The 18,733-nt window shown below is 37.4% G+C and overlaps 1 protein-coding gene across 13 annotated transcripts in view; it reads left to right on the forward strand.

Annotated features, from left to right (window-relative positions):
- OPHN1 (oligophrenin 1) overlaps positions 1-18,733 on the forward strand; it is a 559,221-nt gene that overhangs the window by 248,369 nt on the left and 292,119 nt on the right. For all 13 annotated transcript variants that reach the window (XM_082716849.1, XM_082716844.1, XM_082716848.1 and 10 more), the window contains one exon: positions 15,346-15,447. In XM_082716849.1, coding sequence (XP_082572975.1) covers positions 15,346-15,447 — 102 coding nt within the window. The remainder of the gene's footprint in view (positions 1-15,345; positions 15,448-18,733) is intronic.

Consider the following 18,733-nt stretch of genomic DNA (forward strand, 5'->3'; position numbering starts at 1 on the left):
TGCTAATGGACATCAAAAGAAAGCTGCGGTGACCATCCTTATATCAGGTCAATTAAATTTTAAGGCAAAGTCTATAATAAGAGATGAGGAAGGACACTCTGTCATACTCAAAGTGTCTGTCCAACAAGATGATCTAACAATTTTACATATCTATGCCCCTAACATGTGAGCAGCTAACTACATAAACCAATTAATAAGAAAATCAAAGAAATACATTGAGAATAAACAATAATAGTGGGGGATTTTAACAGCTTCCTCACTGATATGGACAGATCATCCAAGCAAAAGATCAACAAGGAAATAAAGGCCTTAAATGACACACTGGACCAGATGAACATCACAGATATATTTAGACCATTCCATACCAAAGGAACAGAATACACATTCTTCTCTAGTGCACATGGAACATTCTCCAGGATAGATCACATTCTGGGTCACAAATCAGGTCTCAGCTGGTACCAAAGGATTGGGATCATTCCCTCCTTATTTAAGGACCACAATGCTCTGAATCTAGAACACAATCACAAGACAAAATTTGGAAAGGACCCAAATACATGGAAACTAAAGAGAATCCTATTAAAGAATGAATGAGTCAACTAGGAAATTAAAGAAGAATTTAAAAAAAATCACGGAAACAAATGATAAAACACAACTGTTCAAAATCTATGGGACACAGCAAATGCAGCCCTAAGAGGAAAATACATAGTGATCCAAGCATTTTTCAAGAAACAAGAAAGGTCTTGAGTACATGACATAACCCTGCACCTAAAGGAACTTGAGAACTAACAAGAAATAAAGTCTAAACCCAGCAGGAGAAGAGAAATAATAAAGATCAGAACAGAAATCAATGAAATAGAAACAAGCAAAAAAAAAAAAAAAAAAAAAAAAAGAAGAAGAAATCAAGAAAACTAGGAGGTGGTTCTTTGAAAGAATTAACAAGATTGATAAACCGCTGGCCAGACTTATCCAACAGAAAAGAGAAAGGACCCAAATAAATAAAATCATGAATGAAAGAGGAGAAATCATAATCAACACCAACGAAATAAAAATAGTTATAGGAACATGTTATGAGCAAATATACGCCAGCAAATATGACAATCTGGAAGAAATAAATGCATTCCTAGAGACATATAAACTACCAAAACTGAACCAGGAACAAATAGAAAATCTGAACAGTCCCATAAACAGTAAGAAGATGGAAGCAGTCATCAAACATCTCACAACAATGAGGAGCCCAGGGCCAGATGGCTTCCCAAGGGAATTCTACCAAACATTTAAAGAAGAATTAATTCCAATTCTCCTGAATTGTTCAAAAAAAAAATAGAAATGCAAGGAAACCTTCCAAACTCATTTTATGAGGCCAACATTTACCTTCAGGCAAAGACTCCATCAAAAAAGAGGATTACAGACCAATATGCCTGATGAACACAGATTTGAAAATTCTCACCAAAATACTAGCCAATATCATCCAACAGTACATTAAAAGAAATACTCACCATGACCAAGTGTGATTTATTCCAGGGCTGCAAGGTTGGTTCAACATCCACAAATTGATCAATGTGATACAATATATTAATAAAAGAAAGAACAAGAACCATATGATACTCTTAATAGATGCTGGGAAAGCATTTGTCAAAGTACAGCATCCTTTCTTGATCAAAACTCTTCAAAGCGCAGGGATAGAGGTTACATAAGCCAATATCATCAAAGCCATCTATGAAAAACCATCACAAATATCATTCTCAATGGAGAAAAACTGAGAGATTTTCCACTAAGGTCAGGAACATGGCAGGGATGTCCATTATCCCCACTGCTATTCAACATAGTGCTAGAAGTCCTAGCCTCAGCAATCAGACAACAAAAAGAAATTAAAGACATCCAAATCGGCAACAAAGAAATCAAACTCACACTCCTTGCAGATGATATGATTCTTTATGTGGAATACCCAAAAGACTCCACTTCAAAACTGCTAGAACTCATACAAGAATTCAGTACAGTGTCAGGATATAAAATCAATGCACAGAAACCAGTTGCATTTTTTTAAAATAAGGATTTTATTTAGTTATTTGACAGAGATTACAAGTAGGTAGAGAGGCAGGCTGACGTGGGGGGAGGGGAAGCGGGCTCACTGCTGAGCAGAGAGCCCCATGTGGGGCTCGATCCCAGGACCCTGGAATCATGAACTGAGCCGAAGGCAGAGGCTTTAACCCACTGAGCCACCCAGGAGCCCCTCAGTTTTTTTTTCTATACATCAAGAGAAAGGCAAAAGAAAGAGAAATTAAGGAGTCAATCTCATTTACAAATCCATCCAAAACCACAAGATACCTAGGGATAAACATAACCAAAGAGGCAAAGAATCTGTATTCAGAAAACTATAAAGTACTCATGAAAGAAATTAAGGAAAACACAAAGAAATGGAAAAATGATCTATGTTCACAGATTGGAAGAACAAGTACTATGAAAATGTCTATGCTACCTAAAGCAATCTACAGCTTTAATGTAATCCCTATCAATATACCATCCATTTTATTTCAAAGAAATGGAACAAATAATACTAAAATTATATGGAACCAGAAAAGACCTCGAATACCCAGAGGAATGTTGAAAAAGAAAGCCATGTTTGTGGCATCACAATTGCAGACTTCAAGCTCTATTAGAAAGCTGTCATCATCATGATAGTATGGCACTGGCACAGAAACTGACACATAGATCAGTGGAACAGAATAGAGAGCCCAGAAATAGATCTTCAACTCTATGGTCAACTAATCTTCAGCAAAGCAGGAAAGAATGTCCAATGGAATAAAGACTGTCTCATCATCAGTCGGTTTTGGGAAAATTGGACAGCCACATGTCAAAAAGTGAAACTGGACCATTTCCTTACACCACACACGAAAATAGACTCAAAATGGATGAAGGACCAAAATGTGAGAAAGGAATCCATCAAAATCCTTGAGGAGAATACATGCAGCAACCTCTACAACCTCAGCTGCAGCAACTTCTTCCTAGAAACATCACCAAGATCAAGGGAAACAAGGGCAAAAATGTACTATTGGGACTTCATCAAGGTCAAAAGCTTTTGCACAGTAAAGGAAGCATTCATCAAAATCAAAAGACAACCGACAGAATGGGGAAAGATATTTGCAAATGACATATCAGGTAAAGGGCTAGTATCCAAAATCTACAAAGAACTTACCAAACTCAACAACCAAAGAACAAATAATCCAGTCAAGAAATGGGCAGAGGACATGAACAGACATTTCTGCAAAGAAAACATCCCAATGGCCCACAGGCACATGAAAAAGTGTTCTGTATCACTTGGAATCAGGGAAATACAAATCAAAACCACAATGATATACTACCTCACACTAGTCACAATGCCTAAAATTAACAAGTCACAAAATGACAGATGCTGGCAAGATGTGGAGAAAGGGGAATGAAAGAAGAAAATGAAAGAAAATGGTATCAGGGGGGAGACAAACCATAAGAGACTCTTCATCTCACACAACAAACTGCGGGTTGCCGGGGGGAGGGGGTAAGGAGAGGGTGGTTGGTTTATGGATAGTTATGGACATATGATCTCGGGGTCCTGGGATCGAGTCCTGCATCGGGCTCTCTGCTCAACGGGAAGCCTGCTTCTTCCTTCCCCGCCCACCACGCCTCTCTCTCTCTCTGCCTGTCTTTCTGCCTACTTGTGATCTCTGTCTGTCAAATAAATAAATAAAGTATTTTTTAAAAACGAAACTCTTAATCTCACAAAACAAACTGAGGGTTGCCGGGGAGAGGGGGTTAGGGAGAGCGTGGTAGTGTTATGGACATTGGGAAGGTATGTGCTATGGTGAGTGCTATGAAGCGTGTAAACCTGGTGATTCACAGATCTGTACCCCTGGGCCTAATAATACTTTATATGTTAATAAAGAATAAAAATTTTTAAAAAGTCTCTTAAGGTTTGTCCTACTCCCCAGTCCCATCTTATTTCATTTTTTCCCTCCCTACCCTACATGACCCCCTGCACTGCCTCTCAAATTCCTCATATCAGAGAAATCTTATGATAATTGTTTTTCTCTGAAGGACTTACTTCACTTAGCATAATACCCTCTAGTTCCATCCATGTTATTGCAAATGGCAATATATATATATATATATATTTCTATTTCTATTTCTATTTCTATTTCTATTTCTATTAAAAAACCCTGAAATCTTGCCATTTGCAATAACATGGATGGAACTAGAGGATATATACATATATATATATATACATATATATATGTATATCTCACATCCTCTTTATCCATTCATCTGTTGATGGACATCTGGGCTCTTTCCATACTTTGGCTATTGTGGACATTGCTGCTATAAACATTGGAGTGCATGTGCCCCTTCGGATCACTACATTTTTATCTTTTGAGATTGCTAGGTCATAAGGTAGCTCTATTTTAAATTTTTGAAGAAACTCTATACTGTTTTCCAGAGTGGCTGCAGCAGCTTACATTCCCACGAACAGTGTAGAAGTGTTCCCCTTTCTCTGCATCCTTGCCAACATCTATCATTTCCCGACTTGTTAATTTTAGCCATTCTGACTGGTGTGAGGGGGTATCTCACTGTGGTTTTGATTTGTATTTCCCTGATGCTGAGGGTTGTGGAGCACTATTTCATGTGTCTCTTGTCTATTTGGATGTCTTCTTTGCAGAAATGGCTTTTGATGTCTTCTGCCCATTTCTTGTTTGGATTATTTATTCTCTGGGTGTTGAGTTTGATAAGTTCTTTATAGCTTTTGGATACTAGCCCTTTACTTGATATGTCATTTGCAAATATCTTCTTCCATTCTCTTGTTTTTCTTCTGTCTTCTGGTTTTGATTACTGCTTCCTTTACTGTGCAAAAGCTTTTGATCTTGATGAAGTGCCAATAGTACATTTTTGCCCTTGCTTCCCTTGGCTTTGGCGATGTTTCTAGGAAGAATTTGCTGTGGCTGAGGTTGTAGAGGTTGATGCCTGTATTCTCCTCAAGGATTTTGATGGATTCCTGTCTCATATGGGATTTTATTTCTCCAGAAATGGATTCTCTAGTATCTTCCATGCTTTTTTCAAGGCCTGCTAGCACCTAGATAATTGTCATTCTGGACTCTGGGTCTGATATCTTACTAATGTCTGTATAAATTATGTCCCTAGATGTTGGTACTGTCTCTCTCTCTCTCTCTCTTTTTTTTTTTTGAGGTGAGTTTTTCCACCATGTCATTTTATCCAGATAAGAATAGATGAATGAGAGAGTCAAAATACTCAAATGGTAGCAACAACTCCAGAAAAATATACAGTAACCAAATCAGAAGAGACCCAGAACTGGTGGGAGAAGAAGGAAGAAAAAAAATATATATATATACATACATATATGTGTATATAAAATATATATATATATGTGTGTGACACACTGTGATCACAATATATATATCCATGCATATATATGTATATGTATATATATATGGATATTAGATTGGTCAATCGAGCAGAGCCACACTTGATTTGGGGTCATATTTTGGTCTGTTATTAGAAACTGCCTCCCAAAATTTCAAAGCAAAAAATATATAAATATAAATAAGTGTAAAGGTGAGGAAGGAATAGAATATGACTGTAAAGATGAAAATTAAAAAAGATCCTAAAATAGAAATTGAGAAGATAAGTTGTTTGAAAAAGAAAAAGAAAGAAGAGGAATGAATATGATCAGGCTGGAGACTAGAATAATGCCATGCACTAGATTTAGGGTATATTCTGATCTATTTGACGAAAATGTATCCCAAAATTTCAAAGGAAGGAAAACCGATATGTATCCAAAAAATTAGGTTAAATAAAATGAAGCGATAAAATATGTCTATAACAATGAAAATTGAAAAAGAGTTCTAAAAATTTATTGATGAGATAAAGTAGTTAAGAAATGTTAAAATAGGGAAGAGGAATAATTTTTAAAAAATGAGAATAAGAAAAAAATAAAATAAAAATATTTATCTTTGAATGACTAAAGAATTATGGGAAGAAACACATGCATTCTATTTGGTGTATTTCCATAGCTCTGAGATTTTGCAGTTTTCATTGATTGGTGAGCTTGTTCTTCCCTGGATGTTCTTATTGATATTTTGGGGGAGGGGCTTGTTGCAGTGATTCTCAAATGTCTTTGTCCAAGGAGGAATTGCACCACCCTTGCCAAGGGCCAGACTAATCTGCTCAGTTTTGATCTCAGTAGCTTTTGTTCCTTGAACACTTTACACACAGCTTTGGAGTACAGAAATGAAGATGGTGGCCTCCCAATATCTGGCCCAGAGGAGCTGAGAGCTCAGGGTCCCAGTCCTCAATGTGTCCTCAGAGATCAGCAGTTAATCACTCCTGTCTCCCTTGTTTCCAGATGCATTCTGTGCTTACTCAGCTTGTGACTGTGCATTTCTGTCTCTGGCACATGGCTCCTTTTGGAGTCTCTGAACCCTGTAGATTCATACTTCATGCTCCCACGCCTTTCCTCTTAGAGGAGGAAGGAGGGGTGTCTTCCCGCCTCTGCCACTTGTGGGGTCCCTGTTCAAAGAGCATTGGTCCAACTGTGCCTCGCATCACAGTTTAAGGCAACCCAGAGCTGAGAACCAACTCTTTGGCTCTGTCTCTGTAGCTGGCTTCCCCATTCTAATACCTGGGAGCTCTGCCACATCCAGACAACCTGGTCTTTTGGAGACCCTGTGGGTCCTGAGATGACTCTGACCCTACAAGGCCTCCACCCCCCAGCTTAGCCTCTAGAGGGACGTCCCTTGGTGGAGCAGACTTCTTTTGATTTTGTGCTCTGGTGCTCTAGCACTTGCTGAGTTTACTCCTCCCCCCCGCAGTTTATCTTCCCATATATCACCTTGGATTCACTTCTCTGCACATCCTACCTTCCAGAAAGCGGTCAGTTTTCTATTCTTAGAATCACTTCTTCTCTTCAATATCCTGTTGGGTTTTTAGGTGTTCAGGATGGTTTGATAACTATCTAGCTGAACTCCTGGGACTCGATGATATTTAGGTGTCCTACTCCTCTACCATCTTGCTCCTCTAGCCTAGAAAATTTTCTATGTATAGTTGAGAGGTATGTGTTTCCTGCTTTTCTTAGGTGAGATGTTTAACATGTGTCTGTTAGGTATAGATAATTTATGGTATTGTTTGTTTTGTATTTCCTTATTGATCTTCTGTCTATATATTTTATCCATTATTGAAAGTGGGTATTGATGCCTTCATCTTATGTAAAATAACATAATTTTTCCTTCATTTTTTTGAGTTATCAATGAGTTTGTTTCAATTTAAATTAAAGTTAGTTAATATACAGTGTAATGTTAGTTTCACATGTATAATTTAGTGATTTAACAATACCATACATCAGCCAGTGCTCATCAGGAGAAGTGCATTTTTTATTTCTGATCACCTACCTTTATTGTATTATTATCAGTTAGGGCCTTTATATTTTTTATTATCCGTTTTATGTATTGGCATGTTCCCATATTAGATGTAGAAATATTTACAAATGTTACATATTCTTGTTGTGTTTTCTCACTTATGATTCTATAGTGTCCTTCATCTCTTGCTATACTCTGTTTTAAACTCTATCTTGTCCAATATAACTATTGCTGCTCTGGCTTTCTTTTGACATCCATTTGCATGATAGATGTTTCTCCATCCCTCACTTTCATTCTGTTGGTTTCTTTTGGTCCAAAATGAGTCTCTTGATTGGCAGCACATAGATGGGTCTATTTCTTTCAATTCATTCTGTCACCTTGTGTCTTTTGTTTGAGCATTTAATCCATTCACATTCAATGTACTTATTGATAGATAAGCATTTATCACGATTTTATTGTTTTTTACTTGTTTATGAAGATTTTCTGTAATCCTATCTTGTCTTTCCTTTAAGGTTTGCTGGTTTGCTTCAGTGACATATTTGGATTTCTTTCTCTTTACTCCTTGCATATTTATTAGTGGATTTTGATATATAGTTAACATTAAGTTTATATATAACCTCTTCTGTATATAGTAGTCTATAGTATATTGATGGCTGTTTAAATTTGAACCCATTCTTTTTTTTTCCAAAAAATTTATTTATTTATTTATTCATTTGAGAGAGAGTGAGAGGACAAGGAAGTAAAATATGGAAAAAAAAAAAAGCACAGGATTCCAAGCAGACTCTACACTGATCATGAGGGGTTTGATTCTACAACCCTGAGATCATGACCTGAGTTGAAACCAAGAGCTGGACAATTAACTGAAGCTCCCAGGCACCCCTTAATCCATTCTTTACTCCTTCCCACATTAGGTATGTGTTGTCTTATTTTATATACTTCTATTTTGTGATTTCCTTGACTGATTTTTACTTGCTTTTATGATTTTTATTTGCTTTTATGATTCCTACCTTTATGCCATCAGTTTGGGCCTCTCCTTTCCACTCAAAGAGTTCTGTTAATATTTCTTGCAGAGCTGATTTAGTGCATGAATTCCAGTTTTCGTTCATCTCAGAAAGGCTTTCTCTCTCCTGTTCTGAAAGATAGCCTTGCCTGATATAGTGTTTTTAGCTTCAGATTTTTCCCATTCAGCACTTTGAATATATCATTCCACTTCCTTCTGGCTTTCAAATTTTCTGCTAAAAAATCAGATGATAGCCTTATAGGATTTTCCTTGTAACTTACTTCTTTTGTCTTGCTGTTTTTAAATTTTTTTCTTTATCACTATACCTTGTCAATTTAATTACAATTAATCTGTTTTTGTTGATTTTGATGAAGGTTCTCTGTGTCTCCTAGATCTGGGTATCTGTTTCCTTCCCCAGTTTTGGGACGTTTTCAGCTATTATTTCTTCAAATAAATATTCTGCCCTCTTTTCTACATCTTCTTCTTCTGGAACTCCTGTGATACAAATGTTACTATATTCGATAGAGGCACTCGGTTCCTTAAGTCTATTTTCATTTTTTTTAAGTCTATTTTCATTTTTTTAAGTCTATTTTCATTTTATATAATTCTTTTTTCTCTCTTTTGTTCAGCTTAATTTCTTTCCATTACTTTGTCTTCTATGTCATCAATTCCTTCCTCAGCTTCTTCCAGCCTTCTGTACCTTCTATCAGTCATGGTTCTCATTTCATTTATTAAGTCATTTAACTCTCCTATGTTATTTCTTATCCAGGTTTTAAGGGTCTCACTCATGTCTTCCTCTCTTTTCTCAAGTACTGTTATTATTCTTATGATCTTTAAATTATCAGGCATGTGACTTATATCTGTTTCACTTAGCTCTCTGGCCATGGCCTGTCCTGTCCATTTATTTTGGATAAATTTCTCTGTCTTCTCATTTTGTCTATGTCTCTGTGCCTGTTTCTCTGTGTTAGGAAAATCAGCTACATCTTCTGTTTTTGAGGTTAATGGCCTTATGAAGAAGAGTTCTTATTTGTGTCTTGCCATGTCATGTCCCCTGTTCCCCAGGTTCTGGCACTTTCAGTAGTGTTCCCAGTGTGTGCTGCATGTGTTCTGTTTTGTCCTATCTGATTTATCCTTTAGGTTAGTTGTCTATCAGGGTTCTCTTTGCCTGTTATGGGCAGTGTTTAGTCCTTAGCCTCAGTGTGGTGCATTTTAACAAGATGTGCCCTGTTATGATTGTGAAATGACACCTATCCCACCTGCTTCCAGAACTGAGGCTCTGCAAAACTCTCATATTGAGATATATGGTATGAGCAGGGGTGTGGGCAACTCTTCCCAGGGAGGGTCCCCACCACACTGGGACTGAGTCAAGGATGACTGAAAAGGGTGGTTCCACTAGAGTGTGGGAGATGGAAGACTTGTAAGCATGTGAAGTAGGAAGGGTTGTTTTATACGCTGGTTTCTGCTTGTGGCCCTGTGTTTATGTGGAGGTGTTGGAGGATAGAATTGTCACTGGCCAGATTCTTTGTTCCCAGAGGTGTCTCTCCTTGAATTCTGTCTCTCTGGGACATGCTCTGAGATGAATGAGTAATCTCCCAACTCTATGCCCCTGGGTCTTCATATTGTTCCTTCCAGGCTGTTTGTCACCAGATTGTTTGCCTGTATTTTCTCCAAGAGCACTGCAATGCCTTTGGACTCTATCCCAGCGAAACCTGCTTACCTTTAAAACTCCAGGTTTTAACCCTGCTGGTTGTAAGAACTCAAGAAATTGGCCCCTTTTGTTTTCCAAGCCAATTGCTACAGGAATTCATTTTCCTTGTGAACTCCCCTGTATGCTAGTGTGTCTCTCACCCTTCCCTGTGACTGCAGCAGCCATGATCTGTTTCTCTCCCAAAGGACATCTCCATTCTTCCTACCTTCTTTCATGTGGCCTCTATTTTTTGCTGTGGAGTTTATTCTTCCTGTGTTTAGGTCAATTTCTTGGGTATTTAGGGTGGTTTGATAGTTATCTAGTTCTACAGGAAATTAACATTAATGAAATATATATATGAGCTATAAGTAATACTTAGATTGTCATAAAAATATAACTACTGACTATAAATTAAGAAAAATTGCATTAAAAGTATATTGGGTGTATCAGGAAACGGTTTTGGGTTGGGAGCAAAGGAGATGGTGGTGATGAGACTGAGGAAAGGGTTAAATCCTCATCTTTCTTTGGAAGTTAATAGATAATGCACAAAAGTTAAAAATTCATAATAGGAATATAAATTTATTTTGAGATATTAAAAATACGGGAGTAAATACTAGGTAATTAGCTTAGAGACAGAAAGAGGTTATTTCTAGAGAAGAGGAAATAGGAAAATGTGATTGGGGATAGCTGCTTGTCTTAGCCTACTGCATGGAACTAGATGATAATTTGAATTTTAAAAAAATAATAAAAGTCTTAAACATGAATGCTTCTTAAGTGATCACATGGGCATTATGAGTGTAATGCTGCAAGCAAATTTTTGGTTCTGTTTTCTCTATTCAGTCTCTCTTTACTTATAAATTTCTATTAAATAAGAAATTTTGTTAAATTTAAACCTAGCATTTAGAGTTGGTAGTTGACATACAATAAAGAAACTCAATTCCTGCTTGGGAAAGTTGTATTCTCAATGTATAGGGTTCCTTTCCTTCTTCATCTGTCTAACAATTGTCTTAATACAATTAGCTTGACGATGGACAGTGACTGTTGATCAGAGCCTCTGCTATATTTGACTTTGGAGTCAAATTATCCCTGAAATGAAAGTTCTTTTTAACTGATATTGGAATGTCCTGGAAATAGTAGGTTGATGTCACTGATTTTTGACATTAGTGGAATTAAATGTAAGTGAACTCCAGAAGAAATAGAAAATCTTAATAGACTTTTAGAAAGAAAAACTCTGGACTAACTGGACCCACTGGGAATTCTACCTAATGTTTAAAGAGTTAACACTTATCTTTTGCAAACCCTTCCAAAAACAGAAGAGGAGGAATTGCCTCACAACTCATTCTATAAGGCAAATATTATCCTGATACGGAAACAAATGCATAACAAGAAATCAAAACTACATGCTGGTGGGGTGCCTGGGTGGCTCAGTGGGTTAAGCCTCTGCCTTCAGCTCAGGTCATGATCTCAGGGTCCTGGGATTGAGCCCAACATTGGGCTCTCTGCTCTGCAGGGAGCCTGCTTCCCCCTCTCTCTCTGCATGCTTCTCTGCCTACTCGTGATATCTCTCTGTCAAATACATAAATAAAGTCTTTAAAAAAAACCTACATGCTGGTATGTCTCATGAATAGAGTTGTTCCCCCTTATCTATGAGAGATACATTCTAAGACCCCCCCAAATGGATGCTTCATATCACTGGGCATCAGGGAAATACAAATCAAAACCACAATGAGATATCACCTCACACCAGTCAGAATGGCTAAAATCAACAAGTCAGGAAATGACAGATGCTGGCGAGGATGCGGAGAAAGGGGAACCATCCTACACTGTTGGCGGGAATGTAAGCTGGTGCAGCCTCTCTGGAAAACAGCATGGAGGTTCCTCAAAATGTTGAAAATAGAACTGCCCTATGACCCAGCAATTGCACTATTGGGTATTTACCCTAAAGATACAAACGTAGTGATCCAAAGGGGCACGTGCACCCGAATGTTTATAGTAGCAATGTCCACAATAGCCAAACTATGGAAAGAACCTAGATGTCCATCAACAGATGAATGGATCATGAAGATGTGGTATATATACACAATGGAATACTATGCAGCCATCAAAAGAAATGAAATCTTGCCATTTGCGACAACATGGATGGAACTAGAGTGTATCATGCTTAGCGAAATAAGTCAAGCAGAGAAAGACAACTATCATATGATCTCCCTGATATGAGGAAGTGGGGATGCAACATGGGCGCTTAAGTGGGTAGAAGAAGAATCAATGAAACAAGATGGAATTGGGAGGGAGACAAACCATAAGTGACTCTTAATCTCACAAAACAAACTGAGGGTTGCTGGTGGGAGGGGGGTTGGGAGAAGTGGGTGGGATTATGGACATTGGGGAGGGTATGTGCTTTGGTGAGTGCTGTGAAGTGTGTAAACCTGGTGATTCACAGACCTGTACCCCTGGGGATAAAATATATGTTTATAAAAAATAAAAAATTAAAAAAAAATAAAATATAAAAAAAATTAAAACCAAAAAATATAAAGTTCTTGGAAGAAAATATAGCTATAAATCTTCATGACCTTTAATCAGGCAGCGTTTTCTGAGATATAACACCAAAAACACAAGAAATTGAAGAAAATAGGCTGATTGGACTTCACAAAATTAAACATGTTCATGCTTCAAAGGACACTACCAATAAAGTACCAAAATAATCCAAAGAATGGGAGAAAATACACCACAGGTGGCATCCAGAGTTATGTAATAAATTCTTATAACTTGAAAATATAAAGATACAAACCAAATTTACAAATGGGGAAAATAATTAAACATTTCTTCGAAGAGTATACATATGTGTGTATGTTTACAGGTATACACAAAGGGTCAATAAACACATGAAAAGGCATCATTAGACATTTTGAAGTCAAACTACAGTAAATGCAAGTTAACACCCACTAGGTTATTTGTAACCAAAAAGGCACATAAGAGTTGGTGAGGATGTGCAGAAATTGGAACTCTCATTCATTGCTGTTCACAATGTAAAATGATACACCTGCTTTGGAAAACCATTTGGCCGTTTTTTAGATAGTCAAACACAGAGTTGCTATATCACTCAGCAGTTCCACTATTTATGTATATATGCCCAAAAGAATTGAAAACATGACCACAGAAAATCTTGTACATGAATGTTCACAGCAGCGTTATTCATAATTGCTGAGGAAATGGAAATAACCCAAATGTTCATCAACTGATAAATTTATAAGGAATATATGGTATATCCATATAATCAAATATTATTCAGTCATAAAAAAGAATGAAGTACTGATACTTGGATGAATCTTGAAAACATGCTAAGTATAAGACGACACATACATGGTCACATACTGTATGGCTAGAATTATATGAAATCTCTATAATACACAAATCCATAGAGACAAAAATTAAAGTGTGGCTTCTTGAGGTGAGTTTTGGGAGAAGGGAGGAAATGACTACTAATAGGTATAGGGTTTATCTTAGGTGATGGAAATATTCTGGGATTAGACAGCAGTGATGGTTGCACAACTTTGTAAATACACTAAAACCCCCTGAATTATTCACTTTAAAAGGATGAATTTTATGATATGTTTATTGCATTTCATAGTTTTTATTTTAAAAAAGGAATTGGAGGAGGAAATGACCAACAGAACTTTATCTGTTCTTAGAAAAGTCACAGACATTTCTCAGGGTTTTGAAGATTAAGTGAAATAATGGATTAGAAGTACCTACTTCACTGCCTGACCTGATGTGGGCCTCAATTAATGATAGCTTCCTCTCAACTTCTTTATCTTTGGTAAAAAGCATTTTCTTTCCAGTTCAGAGGTCACTGATTTCTGTCCTGGCTTTCTGCCTGGGATCAGATTGCCTCTAGAAATAAATCATGGAGGATGTATTTTGTTTTTTGTTTTTTGTTTTCTTTCTTCTTTTTGGCTGTGTGTCTCTTGCAGTTACTGCCACACTGTAGGCGCTCAGTGAATTTGGATTTACTATGATACAGTAGTCTTTTTACATGAATTTCCTAGCATGGTGTTGAGAGGATTGCAGAGTGTCAGCATTACTGTGTAACAGATGAACATTTTTAATGCTCCTCTGGAGCTGTGTGACTTTTGGTTGTGCTGAGGCAGAGAACTTAATTAAATTTCATACTTAAGGAGAGTGATGACTGAGTTCTCCATCTTCCATAAAGCTTTTTGACTCTTGCTCTCTAACTACACTTTCCAGGATTGTTTCCTCATTTTATATATCATCTTTTAATAGGCAGTAGCAAAAACTTAAACAGTGTGAAAGAACTCATCTTTTTTAGAGGCGGTCCAAGGTTCCTATTGCCTTGGAAATGTTTTACTTAGTATTAGTCTGTCTAAATGCATTGTATCTTACTTTTATTTTTTTTTATTTTTTATTAAAAAAAATTTTTTTTTAAAGATTTTATTTATTTATTTGTCAGAGAGAGAGTGAGCGCGAGTGAACACGGGCAGACAGAGTGGCAGGCAGAGTCAGAGGGAGAAGCAGGCTCCCTGCGGAGCAAGGAGCCCGATGTGGGACTGGATCCCATGACGCCAGGATCATGATCTGAGCCGAAGGCAGCTGCTTAACCAACTGAGCCACCCAGGCGTCCCTGTATCTTACTTTTAAAGGCATATATTTAGTTTATCACTATGTTCCTTCTTTCTACTTTGAAAAAAATGAATGAGTAGTTAATGCATGTGAAAAAAAAAACAAAAATATTGGGAAGAAGGAAAAGTAACAAGTGTACAGGCCCATCTTAAGTGTCATTTTCTGAGCAGCAGCTCCCAGAGCTTTCAGCTCTACTAATAGGAATTGCCAGTTGTGTAGGTGGAATGGTTCAGGGTTATATTTGAGGAAACTGAAACTCCTGAGACCAATGCAAATGCAAATTCTCTCTTTCTTTGTTCTTTCCAGAGGCTAGAGAGATTGGAAAGCTGACACATGAAACCTGACACTGCATTCTTTATTCTCAGTTCTGAGTGGAGTGAATTAAAAACTGTAGATATCTTTTTTTTAAGGATTTTATTTATTTGACACAGAGAGAGATCTCATGTAGGCAGAAAGAGAAGGCAAACAGGCTCTCTGCTGAGCAGCCCTGCCGATGCAGGGCTCGATCCCAGGACCTGAGATCATGACCTGACTTCAAAGGCAGAGGCTTAACCCACTGAGCCACACAGGTGCCCCCCAAAATATATAGATATCTTAATGTGTGCTTTCTCTCACACATCTAGGAACGGAAAAAAAAATTTGAAAAGGATGGTGAGCGGTTTTATTCCTTGCTGGATCGGCACTTACATCTATCATCCAAAAAGAAAGAATCTCAGTTACAAGAGGTATGTTCAAAAAGCTTGTTCCCACCTTCCTTTGCTGGCTGTGCCTTGGTAACCTTGGGATCTTCCTATTAAAAAGTTTTCCTCCTGCCCTGCCTCAGCAGGGTTCCATTATAATATTAGTGCTTACAGTTAAAACTTTTGCCTGGGACTCAGGAGTTCTCAAAGCAGCTCCTCCAGTAACTTACCATGTGACATTCTTGTTATTGTTTGTTTTTTGGACCTTAGAATAAATAATTTAATACATAGTGTTTATGAAAGGAATAAAATGCAAGTATGAGAAAATAAAATTTCACCAAACAACACTCTTACAATACTATTGACTATATTCCTTATGCTATGCCTTTTATTCCTGTGACTTAGTCACTCCATAACTAGAAGTCTGTATTTTTCACTCCCCCTCACACATTTTGTCCACCCCCTTTCCTTTGGCAACCATCAGTTTTTTTCTCTGTATTTATAGGTCTCATTCTGCTTTTTGTTTGTTTATTCATTTGTATTGCTTCTTAAATTCCACATATCAGTAAAATTATGATTATGAATCTTTCCAGTTTGACTTATTTCACTTAACATAATACCTTCTAGAGCCATCCATATTTTCACAAACAGCAAGATCTCATCATTTTCTACATCTTCCCTATCCATTCATCTATCAATGAATATTTAGTTTTTTTCCATATCTTAGCTACTGTAAATGCTGCAATAAAGATAGGGGTGCATATACATTTTTGAATTAGTGTTTTTATCTTCTTTGTATAAATATCCAGTAGTAAAATATCTGGATCATATGGTAATGCTAATTTTAATTTTTTGAGGAGCCCCCATACTGTTTTCCACAGTGGCTGCCCCAGTTTGCATTCCTACCAACAGTTTCCTTTTTCTTCACATCTTCCCTGACACTTGTTATTTCTTGTCTTTCATGGTGTGACTACAGAACATTTTTTCCTTGGCCTCATGTTCCTGTCAAAGGAGGAGTGGTACTCAGTGATATCCAAAGCTCCTTTCAGTTCTATGTTTCTGATTCCAGTATCTACATGAGGATAAAGTTAAACTAATGCTGTATTTGAAAGATCAGGAGCAAATCTACATTTTTCCCGAGATATTCCAACATTAGCTTTTTTTAAAAAATTGGCTTTCAGTGACTTCAATTCAATTAAGCCACTATTCCAAGTGTGTGCTGGGTGCAACAGGACTACAAAGACAATGAGACATACTTCTTATCCTTCTGCAGCTTCTAATTGGAATGCTAAAATAAGAATACACATGATAGGGGCAGCTGGGTGGCTCAGTGGGTTAAAGCCTCTGCCTTCAGCTCCGGTCATGATCCTGGGGTCCTGGGATTGAGCCCCGCATCGGGTTCTCTGCTCAGCAGGGAGCCTGCTTCCCCCTCTCTCTCTGCCTGCCTCTCTGCCTACTTGTGATCTCTGTCTGTTAAATAAATAAATAAATAAATAAATAATCTTTAAAAAAAAAAAAAAAGAATACACGTGATACTTTAACAAGTAGAATTTTTACGGACTGTAACACAAATGTGCATGCGGTGTCCTTGTAGAGGTGGGAAGGTGTTGAAAGATAAAAAATACTTACATTTGGATGTGGTACCATAGTGGTGCCCATTCAACAAAAGGTAAAGCCTTTGACAGAAATGGAGAAATGGACCTCTCACATGGAGGGAAGTGGTCCCAAGAATAGAAAACATGGAGTATGTTTGGGATATGGTTTGACCAGAATTTTTATTGCTATTGGAGAGTAGTGAGAGACAAGATAGGATCAGGCAAGTTGAGGTCATATTATAGAGTAATAGGCTCAGGAGTTTGTATTGAATTATTTTCACCCTGGGAGGATCATTAAGAGCTTTTGGTAGTACAAGCAATATGAGTAGAATTCTCTTTTAAGAATCTTAAACTGTCTGAGGTTGTAAGATGAATTAGATCTGAGAGAGAGTAGAAGCAAGAAAACCAGGTCAGCAAACTATTGCTGTGATCTAGAGGAGAGAGCCTAAGTCACACAAGTGGCACTGGAGAAGGAAGGGAAGGAATTAACTGATTAAAACCGTTTTCAGTGGTAGCGTGCCTGGGTGGCTCAGTCAAACACTGGACTTTGATTTCAGCTCACATCATGGTCTTAGGGTCATGGGATTGAGCTCTGCACTGGGCAAGGAGCCTGTTTCAGAATTTCTCTCTTCCTCTCCCTCTGCTCCTCTCCCCACCCATGTGAGTTCTCTTTCTCTCTCTCTTTCTAAAATAAATAAAACATTAAAAAATAAAACTTTTTAATGGATAGATCTATGCGTTGAATAATAGGTCCAGTAAAAGTTGGAGATATTTTTGATTCAAGTATAAAAGGAGACACTCAATTGAGTAAAGTCTTTGACATGGCTATGAAAGTTCTTAGAAATCATCTTGTCCAAGGTTATACAGATTGTGACAAAGCTGAAGTTTATCTCCTGATATGTGCTTTGGTGACTCTCCATTAATTATATCATGTCAGGAGCCTCAGTGGTGAATAGAGTTAGTATTGAAAAGGTGAAGGACTACTTTTCTTCTATAAAGTGGAATAGTCTGAGGTCTTCTGTCATTTTCCTTCTGCAGTCTTTTGTTTTCTTCCTTTTGCATCTATTCTTGATTAGGTTCCTAAGCAGAAAGGAGTTAACATAATAGGCCTGAGTCTACTATGATTAGAAAAATCTGACTACAAGATTAGCTCTTGGCTTGTATCTGGGAACTTGGCTAGTGAACAGTTTCTTACACAGGATATAAAATTTTCCCTAAATGGTGAGAGTGACTCACTGTGCCTAGACTGCCTATACACACAATGTGGTTTATGTTGAACATCTTATTTTCTTCTGGGAGTCTGGAATTTTGGTATATGCTTAGCGGTGGGTGCCTCTGTACAACCCCCAACAAATACCTAGGGCACTGAGTCTAAAGAGCTTCCACAGTAGACAAAATTTCACATGTGTTGTTATAACTTGCTGCTGGAGACATTAATTGTGTCCTGTGTGACTGTTTTAAGGGAGAACCCTTGGAAGCTTTCACCTAGCTTCCTCTAGACTTCATCCCATATATTTTTTCCTTTGGTGATTTTGCTCTATATTCTTTCATTAAAGTAAATATTAGCCATGAGTATGACTATTAGCTGAGTCCTTTGAGTCCCTCTAGATAATTACCAAAGGTGGGGATTTGTAACCCTGGACACAGTCCAAACTTTATTCTTTTTGAGGATTTTGCAATGAAAGCTTTCTGGAATGTCCTAGAAGTTTCGTGTTTTATGTAGATGTTCCTGGTGA

The sequence above is a fragment of the Mustela nivalis genome (genome assembly GCF_964662115.1).
Source record: "Mustela nivalis genome assembly, chromosome: X".
NCBI classification, from domain to species: domain Eukaryota; kingdom Metazoa; phylum Chordata; class Mammalia; order Carnivora; family Mustelidae; genus Mustela; species Mustela nivalis.